The sequence below is a fragment of the Leiobunum rupestre genome, chromosome 7 (genome assembly GCF_980474605.1).
Source record: "Leiobunum rupestre chromosome 7, qqLeiRupe1.1.hap1, whole genome shotgun sequence".
Lineage (NCBI taxonomy): Eukaryota > Metazoa > Arthropoda > Arachnida > Opiliones > Sclerosomatidae > Leiobunum > Leiobunum rupestre.
In genome coordinates this window covers 42,733,449-42,761,232 of record NC_143390.1, presented here as the reverse complement: position 1 = coordinate 42,761,232, position 27,784 = coordinate 42,733,449, and the positions used below count along the sequence as shown (strand labels likewise).

The window sequence follows — 27,784 nt, the reverse complement described above, 5'->3', positions numbered from 1 at the left end:
AAGAAACGAGTCCTAGAAGTGAATTTGAGCCGCGATGACCTAGAAATTCTTTGAGACTTTCTCGTGTTTTTGGAAAGTTATATCTTAGGCAATTTATTTTTTAATCATACGCGATATACTGTTTACGGACGCAAGTGGAAAATTCCGAGTAAGTGTAGTTTTTTTATCGAACCTTTTGTGCATGATGCCCAAGGTCCCGCGGCAAAGTACGGCGATAATTTTGCACTGCGGTGAGCCAGCAGCATTGCACATGATAAACCGAGAAGAACGGCTTGATTTGATACCTATCTCCCCCTCTAACGGTAATATTTTGCTTTCAATTTTTCTGTAGAAATAAATGTTTCGTCGATTTTTTAACGTACTAAGCAGTTTGTAAGTTTGTTTTAAATAGAAGATGTGGGTAGATTTTTTAGGTATGATAATCGGCATTTTTAGTCCCTTGGTGGTTCAGCCATTTTCTAAGGGCTTAAAGCCTTAACAGTTAACCAAGGCCTACTCGTTACGATAAAACAAAAGACTGAAATCCCAGAATATAACTAATATAACGAAGACAGTCTCTTTATTTGGTTAATAATGAAAAGTACCGTGATATCTTAGATCAATAAATGTAGGAAAAAATTAATTTTAAATTAAAATTTATATGATGGGGCCTTGGGATAATAATAATATGGCGACGTTGAATATCATAATAACACGAGATGGCGTGAGCTTGTTAGAATAAAATAAAGAATGAAGGGGTTTAGTACTGACTAGAGATTTTTACGTAATTCTCGAAAACCTATAATTTTGATTGAAAATTACATAATACTCGTTAATCTTACTAACATCACGATTATTAAATTTTCCCATGGACTTTGACCATATCAGGGAATCGGATTAACCTAGTTGATTTAGTAATTGTGGGCGGTACCATAACGCCGTAAGTGTAATGTTGTATGCTAAGCCAGGGCCAATCTCATGTTTATATAATAATAAACCATGCGTGCAGATAAATTTTGGTTAGGGCAAAGGTTAGCCAGACCTACATTTCAAGTATGAAATACAAACAGAATAACGCTTCCTAAATGCAATTATTCAAAAGACAAGCAATTCGAAATACGTTACTTTACTAATTTTAAATTTTAATTAATTACTTAACTATATATCTCAATATACTTATACTTACTTATTTCTTTATTTATCTTTTAATACACTTTCATTATTATTGCTCTTATTATAAAAGATTTTATCAAATAAGGATTTTGGACTTGCTTGACTTTCACTCTAAAAGGTATATTCGCCCACCCCCCCCCCCCTTTCAAAATTACGTCAACATTCGTTTACTGTTACATTACTTCGATCTGATATCGACTTTTTTTTAAACAGCTTCTACAGCTTAAACTACGAATTTAAACCGTTTTCATACTAGATATACACTTAACCAGTTACTATAAGCAAAGGCTAGTGGAACCACGTTTTTCATTGCTTTGAGAGTATCAGGTAAATATTATTTGTCATAAAACATGGGCCTGTTAAAGTTAACAAAAGAATATAAAGGCGTGTTGATTGGTATGAGATTTTAACCATTCTTGACAACGCCTGATAATAACAATTTTTCCTCGCTATAACTTAGGCGTATTGATCAGTTGTAAGGTCCGCTTTTCGGTTGCAAAAAAAAACACACATAAAAAATCGATTTAAACGTGAAGCCGAAGTACCATGCGCGCTTAGACCAATATCCTAGTCGTCAACTTAAGATATTTTAATGACAATACTAGCTGGTTAACTCGACGTTACAGAGTGTACCCGAAATGTCCATTATAGCGCTATATTCTCCTTGACCTGCCGTTTGCCGATTCGTATTTCATCTCGGCGGTAGCTTGGGTCGCTAACGGATTGAGAAATTTATTCTTTTGTTTCTTTGTCTAGCGTAGTTGACAAATCTTATTATTTATCAGAGACTAGTGTTAATGATTTTCCCCTAACCTACTTAAATTCGTATTCAACTTCCTTCTGGTCGGTAATTTCATAGCGCTTCAGTTTCGTCAAGTGTAGTTTTGAATAGATTTATTTGTGCATGTAAGGAATTTCACCCTCTGTTCAGTAATTTTATAAAATATACTTATATCTCTATTAACTTACTTCAGTAGGCCCAAGTCATCTAGCGACTTATAATGCCTTTAAACAGGTGGCCGGGTTACAATGCGTAGGAGGGTGGTGGCAAGCCCTTCATGCCACCTAGGAGCAACAAACACAGCACCCCACACAAGGAGAACGCAACCCGTCAAAAGTCGTGGATTTTCTTGCGTACAGTTTTCATTGGCTAGACGCTTTAGTGCCTGCTGCCGTCGGAAGGGGAAAATTCGGAAATTGTTTTCCCCCTTTCCGTAAAACGTTCAGCGTAAAGGTTCGTCCAATGAAATTTGTACACAATACTGCGTTAGATTGTTTAAAGGCTAGCTGCGTTCTCCTTGTGTTTGTTGCTCCTAGATTCTACTAACTTAGTTTATGTTTTAATTAACGTATTCATTAATATATTGAGGAAATTAAAGGCCACAGAATTGTCTCAAATTGCAGTTGTTTATCCGGAAATAGGGCTGACAAAATGCTAAATAATGAATGGTTGGCTATGCAATCACGAGATACGTAAGAGGGCAAGCTAGACTGAATAACTAAATAGTTAACTTTAAACCGACTGGACGTTCTAATTGTATAATTACTCAAAAACTGAATTTATTTCTGACTAAAATATCCTGCTATTTTTCGTCATTGGCTATTCAAAATATAAGAAAAGAACTGTTCTACCAAAAACAAAACTGATCCAAGAAATTACATGAATCGTCACATTAACAGGGTTTCTCATAAACTGCGGGATTTTCGCTTTCTGATTGATCAGACAAAAATACAGCAGTTGTGTGTTTCACTCGTTAACCGCTACGTGGCTCTGTGTAAACTCGGACTACATACAGAGTTGGAAAGCCCTGGAAAAATCAGCATTATTTATATATTTTTAGTAAACTGTTATCATCAGGGAAATTAGTTGTTTTAGTTAGCATCGGAGAAATTCCCGTTTTTAAAATAAATATCAGCGAAATTCCAGTTTTTAGTAAACATCGGGGAAATTCTAGTTTTTAGTAAACATCGGGTAAGTTCTAGTTTTTAGTAAACATCGGGGAAGTTCTAGTTTTTAGTAACCATCGGGGAAATTCTAGTTTTTAGTAAACATCGGGGAAATTCTAGTTTTTAGTAAACAACGGGGAAATTCGTTTTTTTTAGTAAGCCTGGAAAATTCCCATTTTAGTAAACTGAGGAAATTCCCGTGTTATTAAACATTGAGGAAATTCTCGTTTTAGTCATTATTGGGGAAATTCTCGTTTAGTAAACATTTGGGAAATTTCCGTTTTTGTAAACATCAGGGTAAACAGTAAAATTTTGAAGTTTTCTTAATAAAACATTTACTATATTAATGGTCTTATGTGTAATAATATGGAACCAATTTGGTTTAAATGCCAATAATGAAATGAGTAACCTTATACCTCTTCGTGAAAAGGCTGCAGAGCTACAGCAGGTAAGTGTTTGGGACGTATTACGTAATAATTACGTGCCAAACACTTATTTTAAAGGCTTCAAAAGTCACTTGATGACTTAGGCCTAAGGTGGTGCCTTGGGTATTAGCCTAGCTGATTATTATTATTTATCTTATTTATAATTGCACCGGAAAAAATCAAGGAAATATCAGTGGGTAAACCTGGAAATATCCGAGAAATCGGTAGCGGACTGTGACTAAAAATATGGGTTGCCATTAGACCAAGGCGCCCATGCAGCAGATGTATAAAGCTATTATTTAGTTTGAATAATTCACGTTTTAGAGTTTTCGATTCACGACTGTTTAATAATAACGTTTAAATATCTATGCGCGTAAATCGATAAAAATTTTATAATGGTACCTCTATAGTGAGTTGCAGGCTAAGAAAGACAAAATATATAGTACAGTCGGCGCAAGGATACCTCAGACCATTTCCGGCCAGTCGACCGCGCGTAATTTAAATTTGACCACTTTACAGTCAATTTCAAATTTCGTGAGTTTCATCGGTTTTTCGCGCCATCTAGGAACCGAAATTGGAATCTATTTTTTAATTTCATGTTGAAATGAGTTTAATTACTGAATGCAGCTAAATAAGGTTCGATAATTGAAGCTCCAAATATTTTAAATAGCCCAAGAGGTTACTATAAAAAGCATGATAAAGGTTTATTGTTAACAAGTAAAGAGAAAAATATAATTTTAAACGTCTATAGTTTATTAAGACAACGTTACCCCCAAGAAAGCGTGGTAACTATTTTAAAAGAAACTGCCGATTTAACTGGTAAGACGTAGAAAAAATTTACAAAAATAAATAATTATACATACTATTTTATATTTAAGAATGATAGGAATGCCTTATCTTTTAAATTTGCTCGCCACCACAATTATGAAATTAAAAAATAAAGATTCCAATTTCGGTCTCTAGATGGCGCTAAAAGACGACAAAAAGAGCAAAATTCGAATTTGACCGTAAAATGGCCAAAATTCAAATTTCGCGCGGTGGAATGACCGGAAACGATCTGAGGCATCCTTGCGCCGATTGTACTATATATTTTGTCTTTCTTAGCCTGCAACTCACTATAGCTTCCTCTCAGCTATTATAAGGATTTAACTAGACTCCGGATAATGAGGGCCCATAAAAAAAGGTGGTAAACACTCGGGTTTACCTTTCCTCCGTGTATAAAAGAAATAATTGCAGAAAAGCCAACCTTTGTGGACAGAAAACTTGGTTTAGAATTTACTAAACGTTTTTAAATCAGCTAAATATGTCTCAAACTTAAAATTTAACCGCTGAATGTAATTATATATTATAATTATTATATTCTTTTTTCCCCTTTTGGCGCCTGCGCCTCATATAAAATGTTTCTTTAGCGTAAAATATATTAATACAATCAGAAATATATAATGTCTTATGAGTTAAGTATCTGACTTCCTATATTGCTATTGTTATTTTCTTGAAGATCCCGCTCATTTTTCAAAATGAGGTTAGGAAAAAATACATCAGTTAGTAACTTTCTAATTAACTATTACTTCGGGATATTTAATTTAATATCTCCTGATATGTCTAAGAAAATCTGAAAAATTCAAGTAATTTACTTTTGGTTGCAAATGGAAAACGTTTACTAAAATATAGGTTAAAAATTGCAAAATTTTGGCTTAAAAAAAAGTCAGGGAAAATCACTGGAAATCAGGGTTGGCTGATTTAAATAAAGTGATATTAAAAAAATCTTTGATTTGAATAACACAATGAAAATTGGCAAAAAATAGGCTCTTAAAAAATTAAAATACATAGAAAATCTGAGCAAACTATAATATTAAATAGTAATTAAATTGAATTAAGATTTCATTTAATTCCAGATTAACTAATTGATAAAAGTAAAATATCCGTTAATTATACAATCAAGGAGCCTTAAATTGTATAAAAGTTAATAAAATAAAATAAATCGATTTGATTTTTATTAAAATTATCAAAACCCTGCTGGAAATAGCCAGGGAAGCCTAGTTTGATGCTAATCTCGTAAGAGTTTTTTTTTATAAACTTCTGGCACAATCCATACTTCGTTTAGAGGGAACGTGCAGAAGTGTAGTTCTAAGTAGGTTTATTACGCACGGGCCGTTTACCTTTGACGTTCCTGTACGTTTTTCAATATCGCGCTGTGTTATCACGGAAAGGTATCTGGAACGATTACAATCATTAACTTGAGCGTGCATCAAAAACTACTTACCCAATGTCATTACCTACCAGCTCCTTTGTACCAGTTACACAACGCGCATGTATATAAAAAAGTTGGTAAATATTTCTTCCCAATATGGGCTTACCGAGGGGGGTGTCAACTCTATCCTAATTTTTCCAAATCATTTGGCTAAAATTTTATTCGAAATTTTTACAAACTGACAAATTATTATCATTATTTATAATTTTTCGTGCACCCTAGGTTACCCCAATTAATTTTAATTTGAACCAGGTTTGGGGCGGAGTGGTTAACACTTTCGCCTCGTAGCAAGAGGAGCCGGGTTCGATCCCGGGTTGTGGCACTTTGTAAAAACTCGGAACAACTCCTTCCGCGTTGAGTTTGCAAGCTCACCCCCCGCTGTTTTAGGTAGTTTTCCCTCGAGCTCTTCGGTTTCCCCTTCTTTAAAAACTTGTAGAGGTTAACTTTAATAGTGAGTGTAGGGAGCTGTTGGCTCGAGTGGCATGAAGGGCTTGCCACCTAGGAGCATCAAACACAAGGAGAACGCAGCTAGCCTTTAAACACGCTAACGAAGGGTTGTGTACGAATTTCATTGGACGAGCGTCACGAGCCTTTACGCTGAACGTTTTAGGGGGGGGGGAGACAATTTCCGAATTTTCCCCTTCCGACGGCAGCAGGCGCTAAAGCGTCTAGCCAATGAAAAACGTACACAAGAAAATCCACGACTTTTGACGGGTTGCGTTCTCCTTGTGTGGGGTGTTGTGCTAGTTGCCACGACCCTCCCACGCATTGTAACCCGGCCACCCGAATTAATGGCTTTAAAAGTCGCTTGATGACTTGGGCCTAAGGTATTAGCCTAGCTGATAATTATTTACTATTTTTAAATCGCGTGCACTTACCATAGAAAATTATAATATTCACTATTTCGTTGTCGTTCAACCTTCTCGATTACACGCATCTGTAACTAAATACAACCTTTGGTAAAGCTAAATCCGTAATCAGTTACGTAGTATACACTCGAAGCCCCAAGCTTGTGCTCCGATTACGAACGATGCCGAGGCGTGGAAATGGGCGTGTTTAAATTGGCCCCTCCCCTTCTCCTTCTCTAGAAGTGCACGTGTCCCGTCGGCCTTAATTCGATTACCTTCTTCACGCACTATGTGTTCTCGCGTGCTCGAGCAACATGCGCCCAGGGGTTTTTCCGTGTGGTCTGAGAAAACTCAATATAGATTTACCTTAAACTCCTTTTTTATTGGAAATAGGCTTTACTTTACATAAGTTGGTTATTACGTAGAAAATATATGAAAGGAATAAAAACTTAAACAAGGCTTAGAAATAAGAGTTAGCTGGTTTAAAACACACTGGTTTAAATTATGGTTTAAACCAAGTGGTTTTTAAAAAAAAACAATGGTTTTTGTAATAATTTATTTTTTTAATTTACTAAAAGTTATTACAAAATGTTCGTACATTTTCTTACCGAAATGATTACATTTCTATTACATTTAACAGGTGACCACATTTCCTATATTTTCAATACCTTCCTATAAATTCCTGAGGTTATCTCATGTAGTATATAACCCGAAAACATTCCGTCGTCGTGTACCCTGCTTCATCCTATATTTAAATTTATTTTATCTATACTGTTTTTCGATAAGAATCGTTATTTTTGCTTACGGTTTTTCCTATATTTTGAAAATATTATTTTCCTTTAATTCGCTTGAAAATTTCCTATATTTTCTATAATATTTTCGAGACATTTTCCCTGCATTTATACCAAATCAAAAACGAAACCAAAACCAAAACTTTGTTCTGACCACGTGAGACTTGTAATAATACTCATATTAATTTTTAGTTGATTGGTGTTTGCGCGATTAAACAAAAGCGAAAAATAGTTTTAATGAAAATAAAGCAGTGTTTAAGAAAACCTGTTTAAAACAAAATACAGAAAATATCGGAAATTTTCAAGCGAATTAAAGGAAAATATAGGAAAAACCATAAGCAAAAATAACGATTCTCAACGAAAAAGCGTAGATAAAATAAAGTGAAATATAGGATGAAGAAGGGTACACGACGACGGAATGTTTTCGGGTTATACTACATGAGAAAACCGATGGAATTTATAGGAAGCTATTGGAAATATAGGCAATAGAAATGTAATCATTTCGGTAAGAAAATGTTTTGTGGTCTACTGTGTTTCCGTATAGGGTTAGTTGATTCTCCGTTCAATAAATTACAACCGTAAAATTTCACATTCGCTGAGAATAAAATCTAAACCCTATTTTTAAATAATGCAGCTCGGATTTGTCCAATAGTTAAAATCAATAATTTAATTATTTATACTGTCTGGAGAGTAACTATTGAGAAAGGGAGTCGAGGTCAGCTAATTAGCCTAATTAGCCCTAAACAAATCAGAGTCCAGTATTTGTTCCAGGGTGACCACACTTCCTATATTTTATCAATTTTCTTATATTTTGATTGTATTCCTTAACTTCCTATATTTTAGAAATTTATAATATTCCGATTGTCTTTCTAGAACTTCCTATAATTTGACAGTTTAAAAAAAAATCTTATTTTTTCCCAAATTTGATTTGAAACGAGATGCTATGGTTTTTGCCTTCAAAATGAGAACTAGAACCAAAGTTATAGTCATTTTTGGTATTAGGTAAAACAGATTTCGGAAAATAGCCAAATTTTTATAACTCCGCCAAAGATTTTTTTGAACACTTTTCCTTTACATGGTTTAATTTTATGCATAACTTCATCCCTTCGCCAAATTTCATCAAAATCTGTAACTTGAGTGGTTTTGACCATGTTGATTTGACCTGGAATGACTCATTTTGTATTTTTATTTTGAACTGCAAAAACCATTTTACACTTTGCATCTAGAAAAACCAATTTTCAAAATGCGTCCCTTTAATCCGAGCATTTAAGGTTTCCAAAACAAAGTAAATGAACACAAGCTGTACACCACTAACGAGAGTAATTTGTCCAGAGACAAGTTCCAGGGAAAAAACAATAGGTTTTATATTTCTAGATAAGGTATAAAATTAATATCTAATTGCTTTAATATCTAGAGATAAGTTGGATAAAGTTATCTTAGGCTGTTTTGCGATAATAAAATACGAAATAGGAGCGTACCTGTTACCCTCGACTTGGGAGCCATTAGTAATCTCGTACGATACAATTACACTCTAAATATTAGGAAATGTTTAGGAAGAATATGTAGGATAAACGGTCGGCGCACGATAAAGCGATATCTACCCTCGTACAAGTTTCGCCTTCGCGTTTTCCAAGGCGAGCTTAACCCCACCTGGGAAGCTGCAAATTTCCGCGTAATTTGATAATCAACGAGAAATGAATATATTAATACAATTCTACTTAAATTTCGTCTTTAAGCGTTACATAATTACGGTAGTCCTTGGGCTATATGTTTTGTTAAAAGGAATTATTATAATTTGAATGAATTTTATCAACGGGAACATATCGTTTTACTTTAGTTTAAAACCGATCTCGAATTTTCGGTATTCAAAATCACGAGGAAACATATACGTTAATTTACATAGAAATCCAATTTTAGAATTGCGTTACGTATTACAGGGTGACCAGACTTCCTATTTTGTTTTATATTTTCAATGCTTTCCTATATTTTCCTCTAATTTTACCTTATTTCGTATATTTTCCTTTAATTTCAAAGGTTTTTATTCATTTTTCTGGTTGTACTTATTTTGATTTTCAATTTTATCTTGTTGTAGTCGCGTGTTCGGCTGTATCGTAAATTTTTTGATTTTCGCATTTGCACCTTTGGCAAGTTACATTAAGTTAGAAACTTTTAAAAAAATATCAAAAATTAAATATTCATTTCTGCCAGAACAAAAAAATGCATCGCGTTCAGCACTTCATTTTACATACTTTGGCGCCAAAAACACCGGAAGCTATTGTTAAATATAAGATTGTGGCGTATAAGATAACAACATACGAGATTAGTACCATCTAGACTATAAAATTTCCTAAGCTCGTGCCAATTTTAAATGTCAAAATTAGTGAAAATATAATATACCACCCATTTAAAATGTCAAATTACAGCGTGTATTGAATGGGATATTTACTTTGAACTATATTCCATGTGTTCGTTAAACGAAACCTGTAGCAATTGCCCCGAAACTTAAATTTAAATTTACTATAGCGGAACTAAATATATGCGGGAAAACAAGTCATAGCTACTACAGGGTTGCCACACGTAGGGGAAATCAAGGAAAAGTTAAAGAATTTTAAGAATTGTAAAAATTCAGGAAAAGTCAGGGAATTCAATTTTAATTTGGCACTTTTTGAAGGTAATTTTACTCCAGTTCTAACAAATTTTAGGAAATTTTTCATTTATTTTCTTAAAAGTTTTGCAACACTACAATAACCATTTTACTGAAATATAAGTCCATTTAAGTTTATTAACTTTTGATAAAAGGAAAATATAAAATAAAAATTTTGGATTTAAAAAATCAGGGAAAATGTCTTAAACTGGTCAGGGAAAATGTCTTAAACTGGTCAGGGAAAATGTCTTAAACTGGTCACGGAAAATGTCTTAAACTGGTCAGGGAAAATGTCTTAAACTGGTCAGGGAAAATGTCTTAAACTGGTCAGGGAAAATGTCTTAAACTGGTCAGGGAAAATGTCTTAAACTGGTCAGGGAAAATGTCTTAAACTGGTCAGGGAAAATGTCTTAAACTGGTCAGGGAAAATGTCTTAAACTGGTCAGGGAAAATGTCTTAAACTGGTCAGGGAAAATGTCTTAAACTGGTCAGGGAAAATCGAGAATTGTCGGGGAATTTCACTCGCAAAATTTTGTGGCAACCCTGGATTAAGTTTCTGTAACATTTTATCATAAACCTTTAAATTTGTCCATTAACGAACGGGACAACATTGAAACAAATCAATTACAAGCCGCTCCCTTATTTGCTTATTTTTAGACGCCGTTCAAAGTTGAAAACTCCTTCCTAAGTTCCTATCTATAAAATTTCGTGTATATGTTGTTCTCCCCACGCCCCATTTTATCTTTTGAGAAATCAGTACGTGTTTCAATCTAAAAATATTGGCAGAATAATGAGATTAGAGAAATAACATTTACTAGTGATACAAACGAATAACAGAATTTACAGTCTATAAAAGTTAGCTTTTTATGTAAATGAACATTCGATAAGAAATCACTTTTTAAAGGGAATATAACCTCAGGTATTTGGTGTGGAACACCAACGTTTGCAACTTTGGTCGCTCTTGCCTTTGGCTTTAGAAATGTTTGGCGCCACTGTACAGGGAAATTTTAAAAATTGAAGGGGTCTTTCATAAAGATTGCTTTGCAGGTTATATTCCCTTTAAGTTAGTACATTATATTTAAGCCTTTTTTTTAGGGTCATTTTTTTAGGACGCCATCTTTGCAAATGGCCGCCGAACCTTATGATATTAGCCCTAACTTTTATGAAAATTACGGGATAAAAAAAAGCTATGGTCGAATTTTACCGCAATATTCTCTGAAGGCTTCGATGCCGATCGATTGTCGCCGCCATCTTTGAAAATGGACGCTGTAACGACTTTCAAATATCTTGAAAACAAATAGACCGCTTTCGGTGAGCGTTTCAGGTCCGTACAGTAGTTGAGAACGCAACTTACAAGGAGAGTACCCGAGGTGTTTATTACAACCTTTTGAAACATCCTGTATTTAGAGATTTTCAACTGCATCCAAATCGGATTAACCGATTGTTTTACCATCTGTGGATAACCTTTAGCGGGACCACAGTCAACTGGCAAGGAGAGTACCCGAGGTGTTTATTGCCGATTTTGTTCAAAGTCGGGCATAATGTAGACCTATATGAAATTTTCCAAAAGGAGATGTTGGATTTGCTTAAAACAAAAATAAGATTTTTTCCTTATTTTACCCAAAAATTGTTACAATTTTAACCGAAAAATGGTGCAATTTACCCAAACTTGATGAAATTTACCTAAATGTGATTCAAATAATCCATTTCGTGATTTTAATTTTTTTTTAAATTTTCGTAGGAAGGACCCTGTGAAACCGAGAAAATCCCATGCTTTTTTAAAGGGAGATTTTTTTGTTTTAAGTGGTCAAAAACATTTTCGGTGGCCATGGCAAATCGAATGGGTAGTGCAACGTCTCTATTTTGGAAATTGCATATCTCATATAGGCATATAGGTCTACATTACGGCCGACTTTCAAAAAAAACGGCAAAAAACACCTCCGGTACTCTCCTTGTTAGTAAGGCCACTTTGGTTACGTTACTTAACAAATCGGCTAAAAAAATGTTTGCCAATTCGGTACTCGAGTGGTGGAGGGTTCGAAGTACTGTCGAGGGAAAGTGTTTTGGTAATTAGTTTGATTGTTTAGTTCGTAAATTGTAATTGTAATTAGTTTTTGTTTATTACCTCTTTGGTCTAGATCGTCGTTGAAATGCACTTGGAATTAAGTGTCTTTAAAATGCCCTTTTCAAATTAATTAATTAATTAATTCAAAGATAATTAGCGTATTAAATGTCAATAATAAGTGGTTGGTCTTCGCCGACACCCACTCGTGTAGCTTAAAGGGGAATGGCCGAGCTTTTCCTAATATGGCCTTATTTCCGTATCAAAAGATTAACAAGACGTTCAATATACTAACACGTACCTTTTTTTGTCTTGAAAAAATAGCTTTTGGCCCAAAAAGTTGAAACGAAAAATAACGCCAAGCGTTTGGGTCTGAATTTTCGCCGCCATCTTAGTGGCTGCCGCCAGCGCCCCTAACCGCGTATGAGCGATTTGCGAACTATCCTAACTTTTAAAATCGCGCAATTTAGGCTTAGGTCTCTTATAACTGGAACGCGCCGCGCGTTCAAAACAAATTTTTCGCGTCTTCGGCAGCGCGCGCTTTTACGTTGTTTTTCTGTCTCACCCACTTCTCACCAGGTGTCGCGGCGGACGCGCGCTTTTCGATTTCCCGAAATTTCTTTATTTTATTAAAAATTAACCACTCAATATTTTGTGATGCGGTTTTCGCCATCAATTTTAGTTTTTAATGGGCTATAGGGCTATCTAACGGGTTAAAGCTTTACCGTTCCCCTTTAAGTCTTTTTTGAGTTGTGCCAATAGATAATCCATGTTATTCTAGAAAATAGGTCGTTTTAATGAAACTAGGTATTGACTTCTCGAGTGCTTGCTTTGATCGTTTTCAACGGTAGGCTTATGGAGCATTTCAGGCCATATCTTGGCCCGGGGCGGGTTTAATTTTATATATTTTTTTGGGCCGGGCCGGGTCGGGTCGTGCTTTTTACCTCTTCGAGGGGACTTTGTACCCTAGGAGGGGTTATACAACCACCGTGTCTGTCTGTCTGAGCTGCAAACGCGTTCGCATTTTCGTAGTAAAGTGTAATCGCTGCGTACGCAGTTTCTTAGAATCAGGGAAAAGGTTTTTCCAAAAACGCCCTCTTTTTGCCATTGGGTGTAGTATAATATTTTCTTAGGCTGAGATTCGAACCCGAGCCCTCCTGTACGACAGGTGAGCGTTCTACCGCAAAACCACGGATACAGTTACGCTTCATTGAAAATTAAAAACTCCTCCGAGGAGAGGTATATTTTGGCTTGCTAACTTGTTATATATTAGGTGGTTTCTTTTCGCCTGTTCTCGGACTAAAAGTGTACTCTTTTTACCCCAAAACGTTTTATTCGCCTGTTCTGGGGATGACAATTACTGCGCCCTATAAACAATTACCTTGTTCCGGAGTATTAGGGCTACTCTTTTTACTCCTTCTGGAAAGGAGGTGTAAAGGAGTAAATCAGATTTGGTCGTCTGCTAGCCATAATATATCTGCTAGTCATTTTGGAAAAACGGTTTTACTCCGACTCAAACTATTCTCCACCACAGAATCGGAGTAAAATGACGTCAAAGCGTTACTTTCTTACCCTACTCCGAAATACCGGAAAAAGCGAAAAGAAACGACCTAGTAGTATCGGGCCTTCAAATTTCTATTTTATTCGCAACATCAAATCTCTACATACAGAAAGCGAATCGTTATCACGTGTTAATCATACTCTTGGCACGTTCACTAATTTTCAACTGTTTCTCAAAGAGCTCCAAGCGTCATCTACTGACAAAATTTGAATCTGGGAGGCCGCTCTAGCATTTTGTTCAAGCTTATACTATAAACTTAAAAAGTTCAAGTTTTTCGGGTTGGGTCGGGTTTCAAATTTATCGAGCAGGGTCGGGTTTTCAAAATAAATAATTTTGGCGGGCCGAGTCGGGTCGAATTTCAATTTATTATTTTTTAATCGGGTCGGACTTTAAAACTAGCCAACCCGACTAATCTCTAAATTATAACTTCTTTTGAGTCTGACATTTTCATTGAAATAGCTCTATTGGCCTTCAAGTTAGAGGGGTCAAATATGACCATAACTTCTAGAGATCCTGAAATGTTCATTGAAATTGGTTCATTAGTCAGGGAAAAGTCAGGGAATTGAAGAGTCACCTACACTAAATTTAAAGGCTGAAATAAAAGATTAAAATTGATAAATGTAAAATATAATGTTCCAAAATGTCAAATTTTGGCCTTAAAAAGAGTCAAGGAAAATAGGCAATTTGAAACAGAAATTTTGGTGGCAATCCTGTATGTAGATACTTCGGCCATTTTCCAAGATGGCGGTGAAAGGCGGCACCGCGTGGTTGGGAACTTTAGTGAGACATTCAATTTATTTAGTATCTAGTTCCTTTCTCAAAACATTTTAAGGTGCAGAAAGTTAAAAGCTCGATTTTGTGTTTAATTAAATAGACCAATTTTGTAGCATAAATGATTACCGGTCGGAAACTCAAATTCTGATACAAGTGTTCATTCCTTATTTATATTTTCATCCTTGAACTTGATTAATTACGCGGAAATTATTCGCTTTCCTCGCGCATTTTAGCGTATTAACAAGATAATTTCGAAGATGATGACAGAGTGTGACCTTGATCATAGATAATATATAAAAGGAATAGAAAATGAAGTCGTTAAAACTCTCCCACTGCTGTTTGCTTAATGACTTTCATAACCGGAAGTGAGTAGTAGAATTGGGATGCGAATAATATCTGTCTACAGTCAATCGCTCTTAAATAGTGCCGACTAATGATCAGTTTATTTGGGTCATAATTCTCAGATAATTGAGCTAATCAGTCAGTAATATCAGGTTTATTTTTTATATTTCCCTCACAAAGCAATTTAATCTGAAATTGTATCTGATTCATTATCCCAAATAACCTATAGGGACTTGACAGTGCTACGTCACAGTTTTTTTCCCAATAGTTTGTATCGTGGGGAGAAAAATATGACCACTGTGACTATGGTGGCCATGGCCAAAGCTACGGAGTGCGAAGTCGCTATTTGAACTCATCAGATCTGTCGGTTTACAATGAATTAGGAATAATTCCGGGATTAAACCATCTAGTTTGCATTTTCAGCCATATCAACTAATCTGATATTATCAGACTGTAAATGATCTGATATCTGATATATCGTAGTAATTTCATCGCATCAGATAACGCAGATGTTGTCTGAGAATCGAGTACTGCATGTTTCGCATTTCAAATTATTTTGAAAACTAAACTTTTTTATTTATTTTTGGGGCGAGGGGTCCGACATAAAAAATTTCGTACACTCCAAAGAAAAATAAGTTAGCGAATACTTTAATTTTAATTAATTTTGAAACAAACCGAATTGTTCGAATTACCTGGTTTTGGAAATAAGGTAGCGACACGCAAATTCTTTAATTTGAATTAATTTTCAGACAAACGAAATTGTTCGAATTACCTGGTTTTGGAAATAAGGTAGCCATGTTTTTTGGAGTTAGATGTCACCTGTATCAATTGATACGAAATTTAAATATGGCAATAGTGCGTACGTGGGTTGTGGCCAGAAATCTCATTTAAAATTAAAATGTATTAATGCAACCGAAAGTAGTTCACAAATGATCAGTACTAACTAAAAATATAATTTTCAACCAAGTCGGTCTTAAGGGGGAAGAATACAGTAAAAGCCTCTTTTTCGTTCAAGCTGAGCGTTTCTGTTTTAAAAATTACATAATTGAATTATATTTTTCTTATTAGGCTGAACCTTTCTCTAGTGCTTAAAATAATTTTGATAATTCTAATATTAATTGTTAACGAGATATAAGGTCCTAACTATAGGGTAGTTTGAGCGCTTGCCCAACTTGTTTAGCTCCGGGGGTTCGAATTAAAACGTAATAACTTAATTAATTTTAAATTTAAAATTGTCAAAATTATTTTAAGCACTAAACAAGAGGCTGTTCTACACTTAAAAATTAATTTTATAAGTTAAAATACAAAATTAAAAGATTTCAGCTTGAAATAGCGCGAAGCTAGACAATGGCCACTGTAGTCTTCCCCCTTAATGAAAAAAAAGGATGTAGATTTTAAGGCGAAAGTCGCCCAAAAACCACTAAAATGGAAAAACTTCTTGGGCTGGGATTTAAATAAATGTACATTGGGAGACTGGTAAATGTAGCGTCGAAATAGATATCGTTGAGATTCAAATTCAGAATTTGAAAATTTCGGGTCCCACGAGTTGCGTTGGTTATTTCTCGTCTAATGTGTTTAGTCTATCTCTTCAATGTCGTGAAATGTGATAGCAAATCTATTATACTTCAGGGTCTATATTTTCAATGTTTAGCTTATTTATAAATGCTGCTATATGTATTATTTTTATACCCGTGGAATCGCCTTACCAGGGCTGATACTGGGTTACTTTTTTATAGGGATGTTAATTTTCCGGAAAAATAAAATGCGGAAAATTTTCCAGAAAAGTTTCCGGAAACTTTTCCGAATTGCGGAAAATTTTCCGCAAATCGGAAAAATAAAAATTTGAAACATAAATTACCTTTTAAGGATTTTTAATGTTTTTAACTTTTTATCGATATAAAATGTCTAATATCAGTAAACATACTACAAAACATTAATAGCGTTACATTGTTAATCAGTTTAAACTAGTCTATAGGTTTAGTTTTATTTCCAGATTCGAAAAAATGAGGCGAAAATACCGCTTTATTTCAATTTACAAACAATATATTTGACAAATCATGGAATGAAAACTTTTTTTATTTTTTTCGGAAAAATACGGAAAATTTTCCGGAAAAAAGGCCTCGGTCATTTTCCGGAAAATTTTCCGAGCGGGAAATTTTCCGACTTACAACACTACTTTTTTTAAACAAAAAGTTACTTTTATTTAAATCTGTTGCTAAAAGTTACTATTTGTCTAATTTGGTTACTAAAAGTTACTTTTTTGAAATTTGTTAGGTCATCTCTACGAAAAAATATTTTACCATATTTAATTGTATCATATTTAATTTTAGTACTGCCCATAGACATCAAAAATGCCGTCTTTTAACAAAATCCTTTATTCGTAACGAAGGGAAACGTGTTTAGCTACAAAACTAGCGGGAGAGGCCGCTCCCTAAGCCAACTTATGTCTACTCCTATTTTGGCAGCCACATTTTTTTCTCGTCTTAAAGATCGTCTGCTTAATTTATCACAAACCTCGTTTGGTGGGTTTTTAAGTTATTTCTTAGTTACTTTTAGGTTACTATTTTTGAAGAGGTTAGTTACTATTTCCACTAAAATTAGTTATGAATTTGAGTATCAGCCCTGCCTTACATTTTACGCGATTCGCCTAAGCTACGTAAAATAATTGCAACAATATTGATTCTAGATTTCCCTTTCCTACTTCGGTACGTGTACGCCGTTTATTAGCCGTGTTATAATGAGGAAAATATTATTTATCTTCGACAGTTTAGCTTTGGGCTTCCGCAAAAGGCATATAATTATTTCACACGCGTGACATTTGTCGCTTTTAAAGTCAATAAATGAGTTTCTGTATTTTTGAGGATTTTACTTTTGATGATAAATTATGACGCCACCTTGCCATTAGATATAATTATGTTGCGTAAGTGTGTCAGATAGTTTAAATAACAAGTTGGCAAGCCAAATATACCTCTCCTCGAAAGGGTTTCTAATTTTCAGTGAAGCGTAACGTAAGTTACGTAACATGTATCCGTGGTTCTTTGGTAGAACCGAGGGTTAGAACGCTCACCTGTCGTGTAGGAGGGCTCGGGTTCGAATAAAACATAACCTTTATATTAAAATATAAGTCAATGAAATTTATTTCGATAAAATTAAAATGCAAAGTTAAAAATTTCCCTAGTCAGGGAATTTAAAAATGGCTCTCAGAAGTCAGGGAATTTTAAATATTGGTTATACGTCAGGGAAAAGTTAGGGAATTAAATTTTATCTTTACACTTTTTGAAGTAATTTAACTCTAGATCTATGACAAATTCTATGATTATCATTTATTTCCTTGAAAAATATAAGTCAATTTAGATTTATTAACTACTGATAAAAGTAAAATATAAAATCAAAATTTTGGCCTTAAAAAAGTCAGGGAAAATATCTGAAAAATTTATGGCAACCCTGATCATACCCTAAAAGAGAATCGCTTCTGGTGAGATAACTACGGGAGGTCACCTGTAAATGTTTTTTCAACGTCACTAGCTTTATTGACATATGACAGAGAGCACGCGCTGGAGTCGATAAAGATTTCTAAATTTCATTGGCTGCTGGTTTCGTTTCCGGGGTCTATGAAATGGAACGAATCGATAACTGAATTAACATTTTCGCTGTGTTTGGCTTCATTTTGGCTTAGGTTAGGTTGAATTAGGTTACTATACTCGTGTTATATCGATGGTCTTTGTCTTTAAAAATTACTTCGAATTGAAAGGAGATTTTTAGACGAATGGAAATTTGATAATCGGTGCGACTTTTAGTTAATCGCCTTTGTAACACTTCCGACCAGTAGCGTAGCCAAGATTTTAGTTGGCGGGGTATAGCGCAAGGGTTTCCGCGCTAGTTAAAATTGTTTAATTAATTAGTCGAAGTATGACGCCAAATGACTTGGTCTGTAGACCACCAAACACGTGAGATCATTCTAGAAATAGCTTTCTGTAAAACTCCCATTTAACAAGCGTAATAGCGTGGGTTTAGTCTGTAGAACTGAAACTCGCTTTTTCAGAGTAGGTATAAATAGAATGACGAAACAAATGACCACCTGAATTGTGTACTTTGTCTAATATCGGTCAGCATAATCAAATTATTAATAACTATTCGCTACCGAAAACTATCGCTACGCCCCCTTTGGTTTGCCATTGAAACCTAGACGCTATTCGTAAATTAGACTTATAAATAATGATACTTGCATTTTAATATAATTATTGCTTCATTGGCTTATATTTTGATAAGTTTGTTTAAGAAAAAACGTTCTTATTTTTTTTTTAATTTGTCTGTAGCAGACGCTAGATCATAGGCGCGACCTCGGAGAAGCTAGCGCCGTTACGCGCCACCTAGACTCGTTTCGGTCGCGATTAGCCCCATTCTGAAAATTCAAACTATTTTATGGCCTTTATAAAAATGTCGACACAGCCTACAGAATTTGATATTTTATTTATATGGCTGGTACGCCACCTAGGTAAAAGTCAGGGAATTTGGAACTGAAATTTTCCTGGCAACCTAGTTCGACAAGCTTATTAGTTATTATCGCCAGAGATAGTGTCTGCCTGCCATTTAACTACCACCATATGTTTATCATAAATCTCCTAAAATATAAACCGATTAAAACGGAACAAGTATGTTCGCGGGTTGTTGGCTTCATTCGAGAAAAAATATCATTAGGATACTTCTGTCGAAAAGAGCTATCTTATATACTTCTGGTACCACTATTTAAAGATAAGGGGAGTGAGTGACTTATTTTGATTTAAGACGTCAAAACGGCCAGTCGGGTCAATTTTTCATTTAATATGGACCTTATTAAAATAAAATTAGTATTTGACTATTAAATTTTTGAAAGTTGGTTACGTCGAAAAACAGTAAGTGATAATTGATCCCTTTCTCGTAATCAGGCCTAATTTGAAATACTGGAACGCGACCTTGGAAGGTGTGGTGAGGAGCTGGTCGTTCACGGGATGACATAGACCAACGGACGGAGAGAGACAAGGGCCTCTCTGCACCAGTTCATATGGTTCCAACGAAATTCGTCTGCTTTGGACGTCCTTTAAATGGGAAAGTAAGTTGGCCCCTACAAATACAAATTCATTTTAATCCGACCCCTTCCTAAGAATTTAAATACATCTGGTGGTTGTGGACTGGTACTAGTACCGCTTTTCTAATCATTTATTTCTAGACGTGATAATGGTAAGCCTTTGCGTCGACAATTTTCTCTGTAAAATACGACTTTTATCTTCGACTACGCTTTTTAGAAACACGTGTACTTAACATTTTTTTTTATCTCTGTTGAATGTAAAATTTACGGTACAAATATACAATGCGCGAATAAAGAAGATATTATTTTCCTTTGTTTAAATTGGGATCGTAAAATAAGGTCGTGTGATTTAGATGTTTTGGTTTTTAAACATTATAATATTAACGGTAAACGTGTCGTTTAATATTTATTTAAATCGGTCCTTCCCGAGCGAACTGTGTAGTAGGAAACCTCTTTTACGTAGTAACGTTTTCGGAATTTTCGCACCCGTACCTTCGTTTGAGTAGACGTAATCGTATTTACGGAAGACACCTGCTACGCGCTATTAACCGTTACCGGCTTAATTTTAAATGATTCCCGGCTTACCGAGAGAAAAATTAAAATCAAATCGTAATATATTCTCATCGCGCATCGTAACGAGTCGTGACAACTCGTACACCGTTTCGTCAGAACCGCCAGAGTTTCGATCCCTACGTCGGCAAGCGCAATGCACTCTGTTTCCCCGCGGTAGTCGACAAACACCTGTTGGAGCCGAATCGCGGAGGAAAATGTTCTAATAAAAAACACATGGCGTCCGTTTTCGCGATGGAATAATAACTTGGATCAAATCTCCGCAATGTGCGAAGAATTAATGATCGCTTCTCCCCGTTGGATGAATGTCCAACTGGTCCCCTCGTGTTCGGCGAGCCTGCTCAACGCCGCCGAGGATCGAATCCTTCGCAGGGACCCTCGGCTTCGCCAGTCGACAACGACAATAATGAAGGGGTGGTAATATCGACTCTCGTTTCTATTTATACGTTACGCGCCGCGAATCTGATACGCCGCTTTCGACGAACGCTTTTGCTTTATCTTCCTTTGTTTATTTGCTCGCAGCGCTCAGGAGAAAATGGAAGTGGACTATAATTCGAGAATGGAGAGTCGCGGAGGAGAGGACAGCGTCACCAACGGCGAGACTGCTTCCGAAAACAGCCGGGACATGAACGGTAGGCCTAAAAGCAAGAAAGCCAGGACTGATGTCAACGCCGCCGCAGCCGCCGCCGCCGCCGCCGCCAATCAGGTAATTTTAAGCGCGTCGTCGAATGTAGGTCAAATTGTTCTCTCACTTTACCTTAAATGGACGCCGTCCGTTTTCCGTTATTTTTACGCAAAGCCGTTTCTGTCTTTTTAAAATCGATAGAGCCGGAAAAAGAATCACCACAACAAGTACCTGGAGATTCGCCTACCGGAAGGAGTGAACTTGGAAGAGATGGTCCACTTCTGCATCCGTCTGCTCAACATTCGCCGCCATTATTGCAAGAGTAGGAAAGCCAAGAATATCCTGGTCAACGCCATGCAGATATTGGATTCCACCGACGATCTGGATTTCGTCAACAAGAAGTACCGGACGGGCATCGCTCAAACGGTTTTCTTTTGCGGCACCTACGAGGACTTTTGCGACCAGACGCGCAAAGAAGGACGATCTCCCAAGGGCACGCAGACCATCGAGTGCCGAGTGACCGAGCCCAAGCCGGTGGCCACCACCGACGCCAACGTTCAAACTTTTCTCAAGAGGACTTTCACCAAAGCCAGTCAAACGAGCCAGTGCGGAGTCCCCGAGAACGCGGGCTACGACGACGAACCGCGCTCCAAAGTACGACACGCGGACACGTGCACCCAAACGGATTCGAGCGAGGATCACGCGACCAGCCCGCAACAACAATTCCCGGATAGTACCAATCTCAATACCGTGGTTAACTACATAAATTCGTACATTTCCCCGGGCAAAAGGTTGAGTCGCGAGCGGACGACGGACGACACGGCGGTGGCCGCCATCGGCGTCGATGACGAGTACGCGGCGTTTCGCAAACCTTCGGAGAACGTTCCCGGAATTCTAGTCACGGACGCCATCGGGTATCCGGCGGTCAGCGGCCACGAGTCGTCGCGGATGGTCGAAGAGGTACCGGCGCCTCTGGAACCACGCTTATCCGTCGATAATGACGTCGTCCCCCAAGTTAACCGCGTAGTCTTGGAAGATCCGCGGTTGGTCGTCGGCAGAAGGTCGTCTTTGGATTGTCCCGCGGTCGTGAACCGAAGAACTTCGGAAGAAGTCGTGATTCGGGAAAGCAGGACGGTCGCCGTTGACCAGGGTAAAAAGGTCTCTCACCGATCGACGTCGGCGGACGGAGTGAGCCGACCAGCTTTGAGCGTCTCTCCGTCTGTCTGTCCGGTCATTCCGCTGGAGAACCCCGATTTGGAAAGTAAGCCGTCCGACCCTAGAATTTGCGCTTCGGAGCCGACGCCTCCGGAGAAAAGGTTGGCGGTTGACGCTTCGCTGATCCCCAAGACCAAAGGTTGCAGTAGGCAGGCCGAGTTGGCCAAGAATCAGAAGTTGAAAAGACAGGCTAAATTCCATAAGAAGGCGACCGGTTCCGACGACGAGGGGAGCGACGACAGCTCTTCGGATCCGCCTTCGCCACCCCCGATCCTCAAGAGAACGGGACCCAGAACGCCGCCTCTTCCGCAAAGACCTCTAGAGAGTATGCTAATCGACACCCCCAACGTGGTCCGAGGCGAAGAAGATTTGAAATGGACGAAAGAAATTGTGAATAGATCAACCCCCCGATTACCGGAAGAAGAAGTACGCGACTGGAACCAGTCGATGAACTCGAGATCTACGGCTCGTAATCCATCGCCCCCGAGGAACTCCAACCCGGCGGCTCTGTCCTTCTTGGACATGAGAGAGAGCCGGGCCAACGAACCGTCTCAGAAAACGATATATTGTCGACTGAAAACTCCGTACGACGTAGGCGACGTTCCGGCGGCTAATTCCTTCGAGACGAAATTCGGATCGAGTCCTTACTCTCCGAGCAAAGCCGACGACGAAGATTCTTTTTCGAGCGAACCAGCCGCTTCCGCTTTACTCCCGGTGACTTCGGCGACGGCATCCAAGATGCAAGAAGACCATAGCTCGAACGCCCCAAGATCGGACGAGATCCCGCTATCCTATTCGCCATTTTCCAGCGGTGGCTTAACCAACTACGCCAACCAGTCACCCCAAAGAGTGGTAGTAGTTCCCGTTCCGGTTCCTCAACCGATTCCGGTTCCGATCGCGATGGAAGAATCGCGGATGGTCATTGAGAAAGACAAAGAGAAAAGCAGACGCAAAGAAGACCTGGACGCGGACGATGACGACGACGACTCTTCGGACTCTTCGGAATCGTCCGAGAGCTCGGAATCTTCGGACAGTAGCAGCAGCTCTTCGGACAGTCCCCCCGAAAAGGTCGAAGTCGCCTCGAGGAAATCCAGCGACAAACGGAAGAGAACCCTGGACAAATACGAACGACGCAAAGCGGAGAAAAGGCGATTGGTTGAAAAGCACGAAAGGAAAATTGCGGAGAGATACAAATCGAGCAAACACAAGTACGAAAAGTACGACAAATACGATAAAAGGTCCTCGGATAAGTACGAAAAGTACGAGAAGAAAAAGTCCGATAAGCATGAGAAAAAATACGAGAAGATCCCCTATGACAAGCGCGAAAAGAAACCGACCGATAAGTACGACAAGAAGGTCGATAAATACGATAAAAAGTTGTTGGATAAGTACGATAAGAAATCGTCGTCCGATAGTCACGATCGAAGGTCCTTTGAAGGTTACGAAAAGAAGGCCGATCTTTACGAGAAAATATACGAAAAGAAAATGGTGGCAGATAGTTACGAAAAAGGACACGATAAAAAGTTGTCGTTGTCAGATTATTACGACAAAAAATCATCCGATGGTCACGATAAGAAATCGAGTTCCGATAGTCACGATAAGAAATCGCTTTCCGATAGTCACGATAGGAAGTCTCTTTCTGATAGTCACGATAGGAAATCGCTTTCCGATAGTCACGACAAGAAAGCGGATGGTCACGAGAAAAAATCCGACAAAAGTCACGATAAGAAAAACGCCGCGGACATTCAGGATAAGAAGGCCGATCCACACGATAAGAAGGCTGACCTTCACGATAAGAAGTCCGATTCTCAGGATAAGAAAACTGATTCTCAGGAAAAGACGGCCGACACTCACGATAAGAAAAATATTACCGGCGAGGTGACCGAAAAGAAAACCGCGATCGAGAAATTGGCGGAGAAAGTCAAATTGGCTGAGAAAGAAGCCGAAAAAGCGGAGAACTTGAAGAAACTAACCGACAAGAAAAAAGCCATCGAGATATTCGAAAGGAGGACGCTGACCAATCCGGCTAGGAAAATATCGGTCAAGCCTCCGAGAAAGATTCACGGAGAAACACTACCCATTAAACCCGTTGTACAAGTCATCGCTCAAAAACCACTGGTGGACTATCCCGCGGAAAATGACACCGAAAACGTTGACGAAAATGTCACCATCGCGACGATCGACATTTCCCTGCCAGCCGAGACTACCACCACCGATGCCCCAAATAAGGAACCAGCCGAACCGGCGCCTTTGGCCAAGTCACCGTCGTCTTTCGAACCAAAGTTCAAAAACTCGTTCCAACCGGAAGACGCTCTGCCTCAAAGGGACGCGACGGCGGAAGACGTTTCTACGGCCAACGTACCTCCGATACCCGAAGAAACCGCGGACAAGGACCGGGTATCCAGTCCGCCATTACCTCCGCAGTTACCCTTGTACGAGCCGCCATTGCCGGAAGAGGTACCACCTTATACGCCTCCTCTGCCCGAAGATTCACCCTCTACCACGCCGCCACTACCGCCCAATAAACCACCCGACTCACCGTCTCACACACCGCCATTACCGCCTCCAATTTATTCGACGGCTAGTGGGGATGCCACCAGTACAACCGTTACCACGACGGACGCGAATCAACTGGGACTTCAAAATTTCCCTCCCTTTGGATTTTTTCAGAGTCAACCGCCACCGATGCCCAACTTCGCGTTCCCGCCTCCGAACGTCAACGATTTGCCGTTGTCCTTCTCCAGCACGGGTATGTCTCAGTCGCCCTTCGCGATGCCTAATTTCTCTGACGTTAATCAAATGCCAAATTCCTTCACCGGGACAGGGGCCGCCATGATGCAATCCGGCATGTTCTCCACCATGCCAAATAGTTTCGAAATGCCATTCATGGGGGTACCGCCCCCTCCGATGGGAGTGCCTCCACCTTCTTCGAGTGCCGCCTCTGACTACAACTTCGGCCAAGCTAACTTCGCTCCTCAACCCGTACCACCACCGACGGGCGGCGGTGCCTCGGGACCGTTCATCGGGCCGGTATTGCCGGCTACCACTAGTTCCGGGGACTTGAGTTACTTGGCCAGTCAACAATCGCAAAGTTTCATCGGACCGCACAGACCGCCTAGTAGCAGCGGCGATCAAACTACAACGACCACGACAACCGCCTCCAGCGAGGTGCTATATAAACCAGTACCACCTCCGTGCAGTACGGCCGCCGATTTCGCCACTTATATGGCTGCTCAAACTAATAACTTTAGTACCTTACCGCCTCAACCCGTACCTGCGCCAACGTCTAAAGGAGTACCTCAACCAGTGCCACCACCGCCCGCTACCAGCGTGTCGAGCGAATTTAACTTCATGGGTGCTCCGTTCCAGGGACAAGGTCCATTCAGCGAGCCCTTATTGCCTCAACCTTCGACGAACATGAGTAACGAGTTCACGAACTTTATGAACGTGATTCAACCGGCGGGCAACGCGACGGGAGCCGTTACCAGCTTTCCTCAACCCGTGCCGGCGCCGAATATGGTTCCTCAGCCGGTGTCAGCCCCGGGTTCGTTCATGGGGCAGATGCCGCCTAATTTCGGTCAGATGGGCTCTTTCCCGCTCATGGCCCAAGGAACGATGAATATGGGTTTTCCCGGCACCGACAAGGAGGGAGAATTCGCTTTTAACGATCAAATGGGTAACAACAACCGGGACCAAAACGAAGGCGGCCGAGACCAATCGAGCGAGATGTTCTTCGGGGGCAGAAACCAGCGCGGCAATTTCGAAAACTACGGTCGCGAAAAGAGGGACCGACGTGGCAGGATCATCGGCATTAACAAACGCGGCAGAGGAAATTTCAATCGGGACAGATCCGGAAACCGAGACGAACAAAACCCCGACTTTTTCAACAACATGGGACCTCAGGGATTCTTCAACCCCGACGACGGCCCGCCTGAAAACTTCTTCCAAAATAACCCCCAGGACGGCTTCTTCAATCAAAACCAAGCCTTTTTCAACCAACCCGGAGGTCCAAACGATCCGCCATTCTTCGACGGCAACCAACCGTACCCGAGAGGGAGGAAGGGAAAGCAATTCCAAGGACCCAACTTTCCCGGAAATTTCCCCCATCGACCACCTCTGGTACCGCCTCACGGCGGACCTCCCCGGGGTCTTCCCCCTCGATTTGGCGAAGGCTCTTTGCGTCGTGGTCGCGGACGAGGCGGTCGGTTTCGCTCTTCGGGACCCGGAAACTTCAAGTCCCGCCACGCCGGACAGGGTGATGGTCCCGGCGGACAAGGCGATTTCAGTCGCCAGCCTTTCGAGTCGCCGAATTCGGACATTGTTAGCTACCCCAGTTCGTTTAAATACAATAAAAATAACGGTCCATCGGGTAATAGGCTAACGTTACTAGGTGAAAATGGCATCCTGGAACCGTTCGCGCCTCAAGATTCGCGAGGAGGTCACGGCAAACGAATGCCCGAACCCAGATACTGAGAACGCTCTTTCATGTTTGCCACTTCATGAATATTAGTAAATAAAATTATATTACGACTATAAATACGAGAGAGATGAAACATTTTATAAAAGAGACTTCGAAATATGAACTACCGAAAAACAATATCATTCTTTTAAGTTTCTATACATTTCACTTCGACACGTAGATATTTTTTGGTCCAAATTTGGACGGGTTGACGATTTAGCGGGGATAGAAAAGTTCACTGTCACGACAAAAAATTTCGATTCATTTACCGTTAATATTTTGTTTCTTATTCGGTACCAACCAAGACGACGAGTACTGAAATTTTGTTTCTGTCGTGCGTAACCCTAAATTGTGCACGTAAATAATTTTCTTCGCGATGTAATATATTGTGCTCAGTGTTGTAATCTACTGGTACTATGCACTGTGATTTTAAATAAAAATCAGCGTCGTGTTAATAAAAACAAAAAGGGAAAATAAACATTTTACTCTTCATTTGTTAAAAAAAAATCACCCAACATTATGGATAATTAGCGCCTGTAATTATTATCAGCAGTTTAAATAGAACAACTTTCGGGTGGAGTATCAAACTACACTTTTTCCTAAATTAACAGCCTTTTCACTTGGCTATAATGGCAGACTTGCGGGTTTAAAAAGACCGAAAAACGGCCAAAAAGTAGTTCGCCAATTTAAGGTTATGAAAAATACCTAATTCATGTCCAAACAAGAATTTCTTTATTGATTGCTGTAAGGACTCGTTTTTAAAATAGGCTGAATAAGGGATTAAATACCATCCCCAAAAGTTGGTTTTTGTAAACTTCCGTTATTGCCCAAAGAGACAACAATTATATCGAACGCTAATTCCTATAACTAAGCTTTATATAAAATGAATAGAAATTTTACTTCAGTGTTATAATACTTGGCCAAATAAAAGTTAATATTTGAGAGATTTGCGAAATTTACTATAATCATCATAATAAATACATAATTGGATACAAAATTTTGCCGGAAGCATTTTTGCAAATGCGAACAGGTTTAGTTTTTTTAGAAGGGGGA

At 38.8% G+C, this 27,784-nt stretch overlaps 1 protein-coding gene across 9 annotated transcripts; it reads left to right on the top strand.

The window, feature by feature from the left end:
* The first annotated feature begins 13 nt into the window (after positions 1 to 13).
* Positions 14 to 27,677, top strand: LOC149936380 (uncharacterized). 9 transcript variants are annotated; one of them, XM_090154474.1, is made up of 4 exons: positions 14 to 148; positions 19,723 to 19,886; positions 20,955 to 21,138; positions 21,259 to 27,677. In XM_090154474.1, exons 2-4 carry the CDS (start codon positions 19,879 to 19,881, stop codon positions 26,743 to 26,745), a joined length of 5,679 nt encoding a protein of 1,892 aa, XP_090010600.1. In that variant the 5' UTR covers positions 14 to 148; positions 19,723 to 19,878; the 3' UTR covers positions 26,746 to 27,677. The 9 variants fall into 9 exon arrangements, with proteins under 9 accessions (XP_090010600.1, XP_090010603.1, XP_090010601.1 ...); XM_090154477.1 differs by lacking the exon at positions 14 to 148 and adding an exon at positions 224 to 302; XM_090154475.1 differs by lacking the exon at positions 14 to 148 and adding an exon at positions 1,372 to 1,479.
* The last annotated feature ends 107 nt before the right edge of the window (positions 27,678 to 27,784 follow it).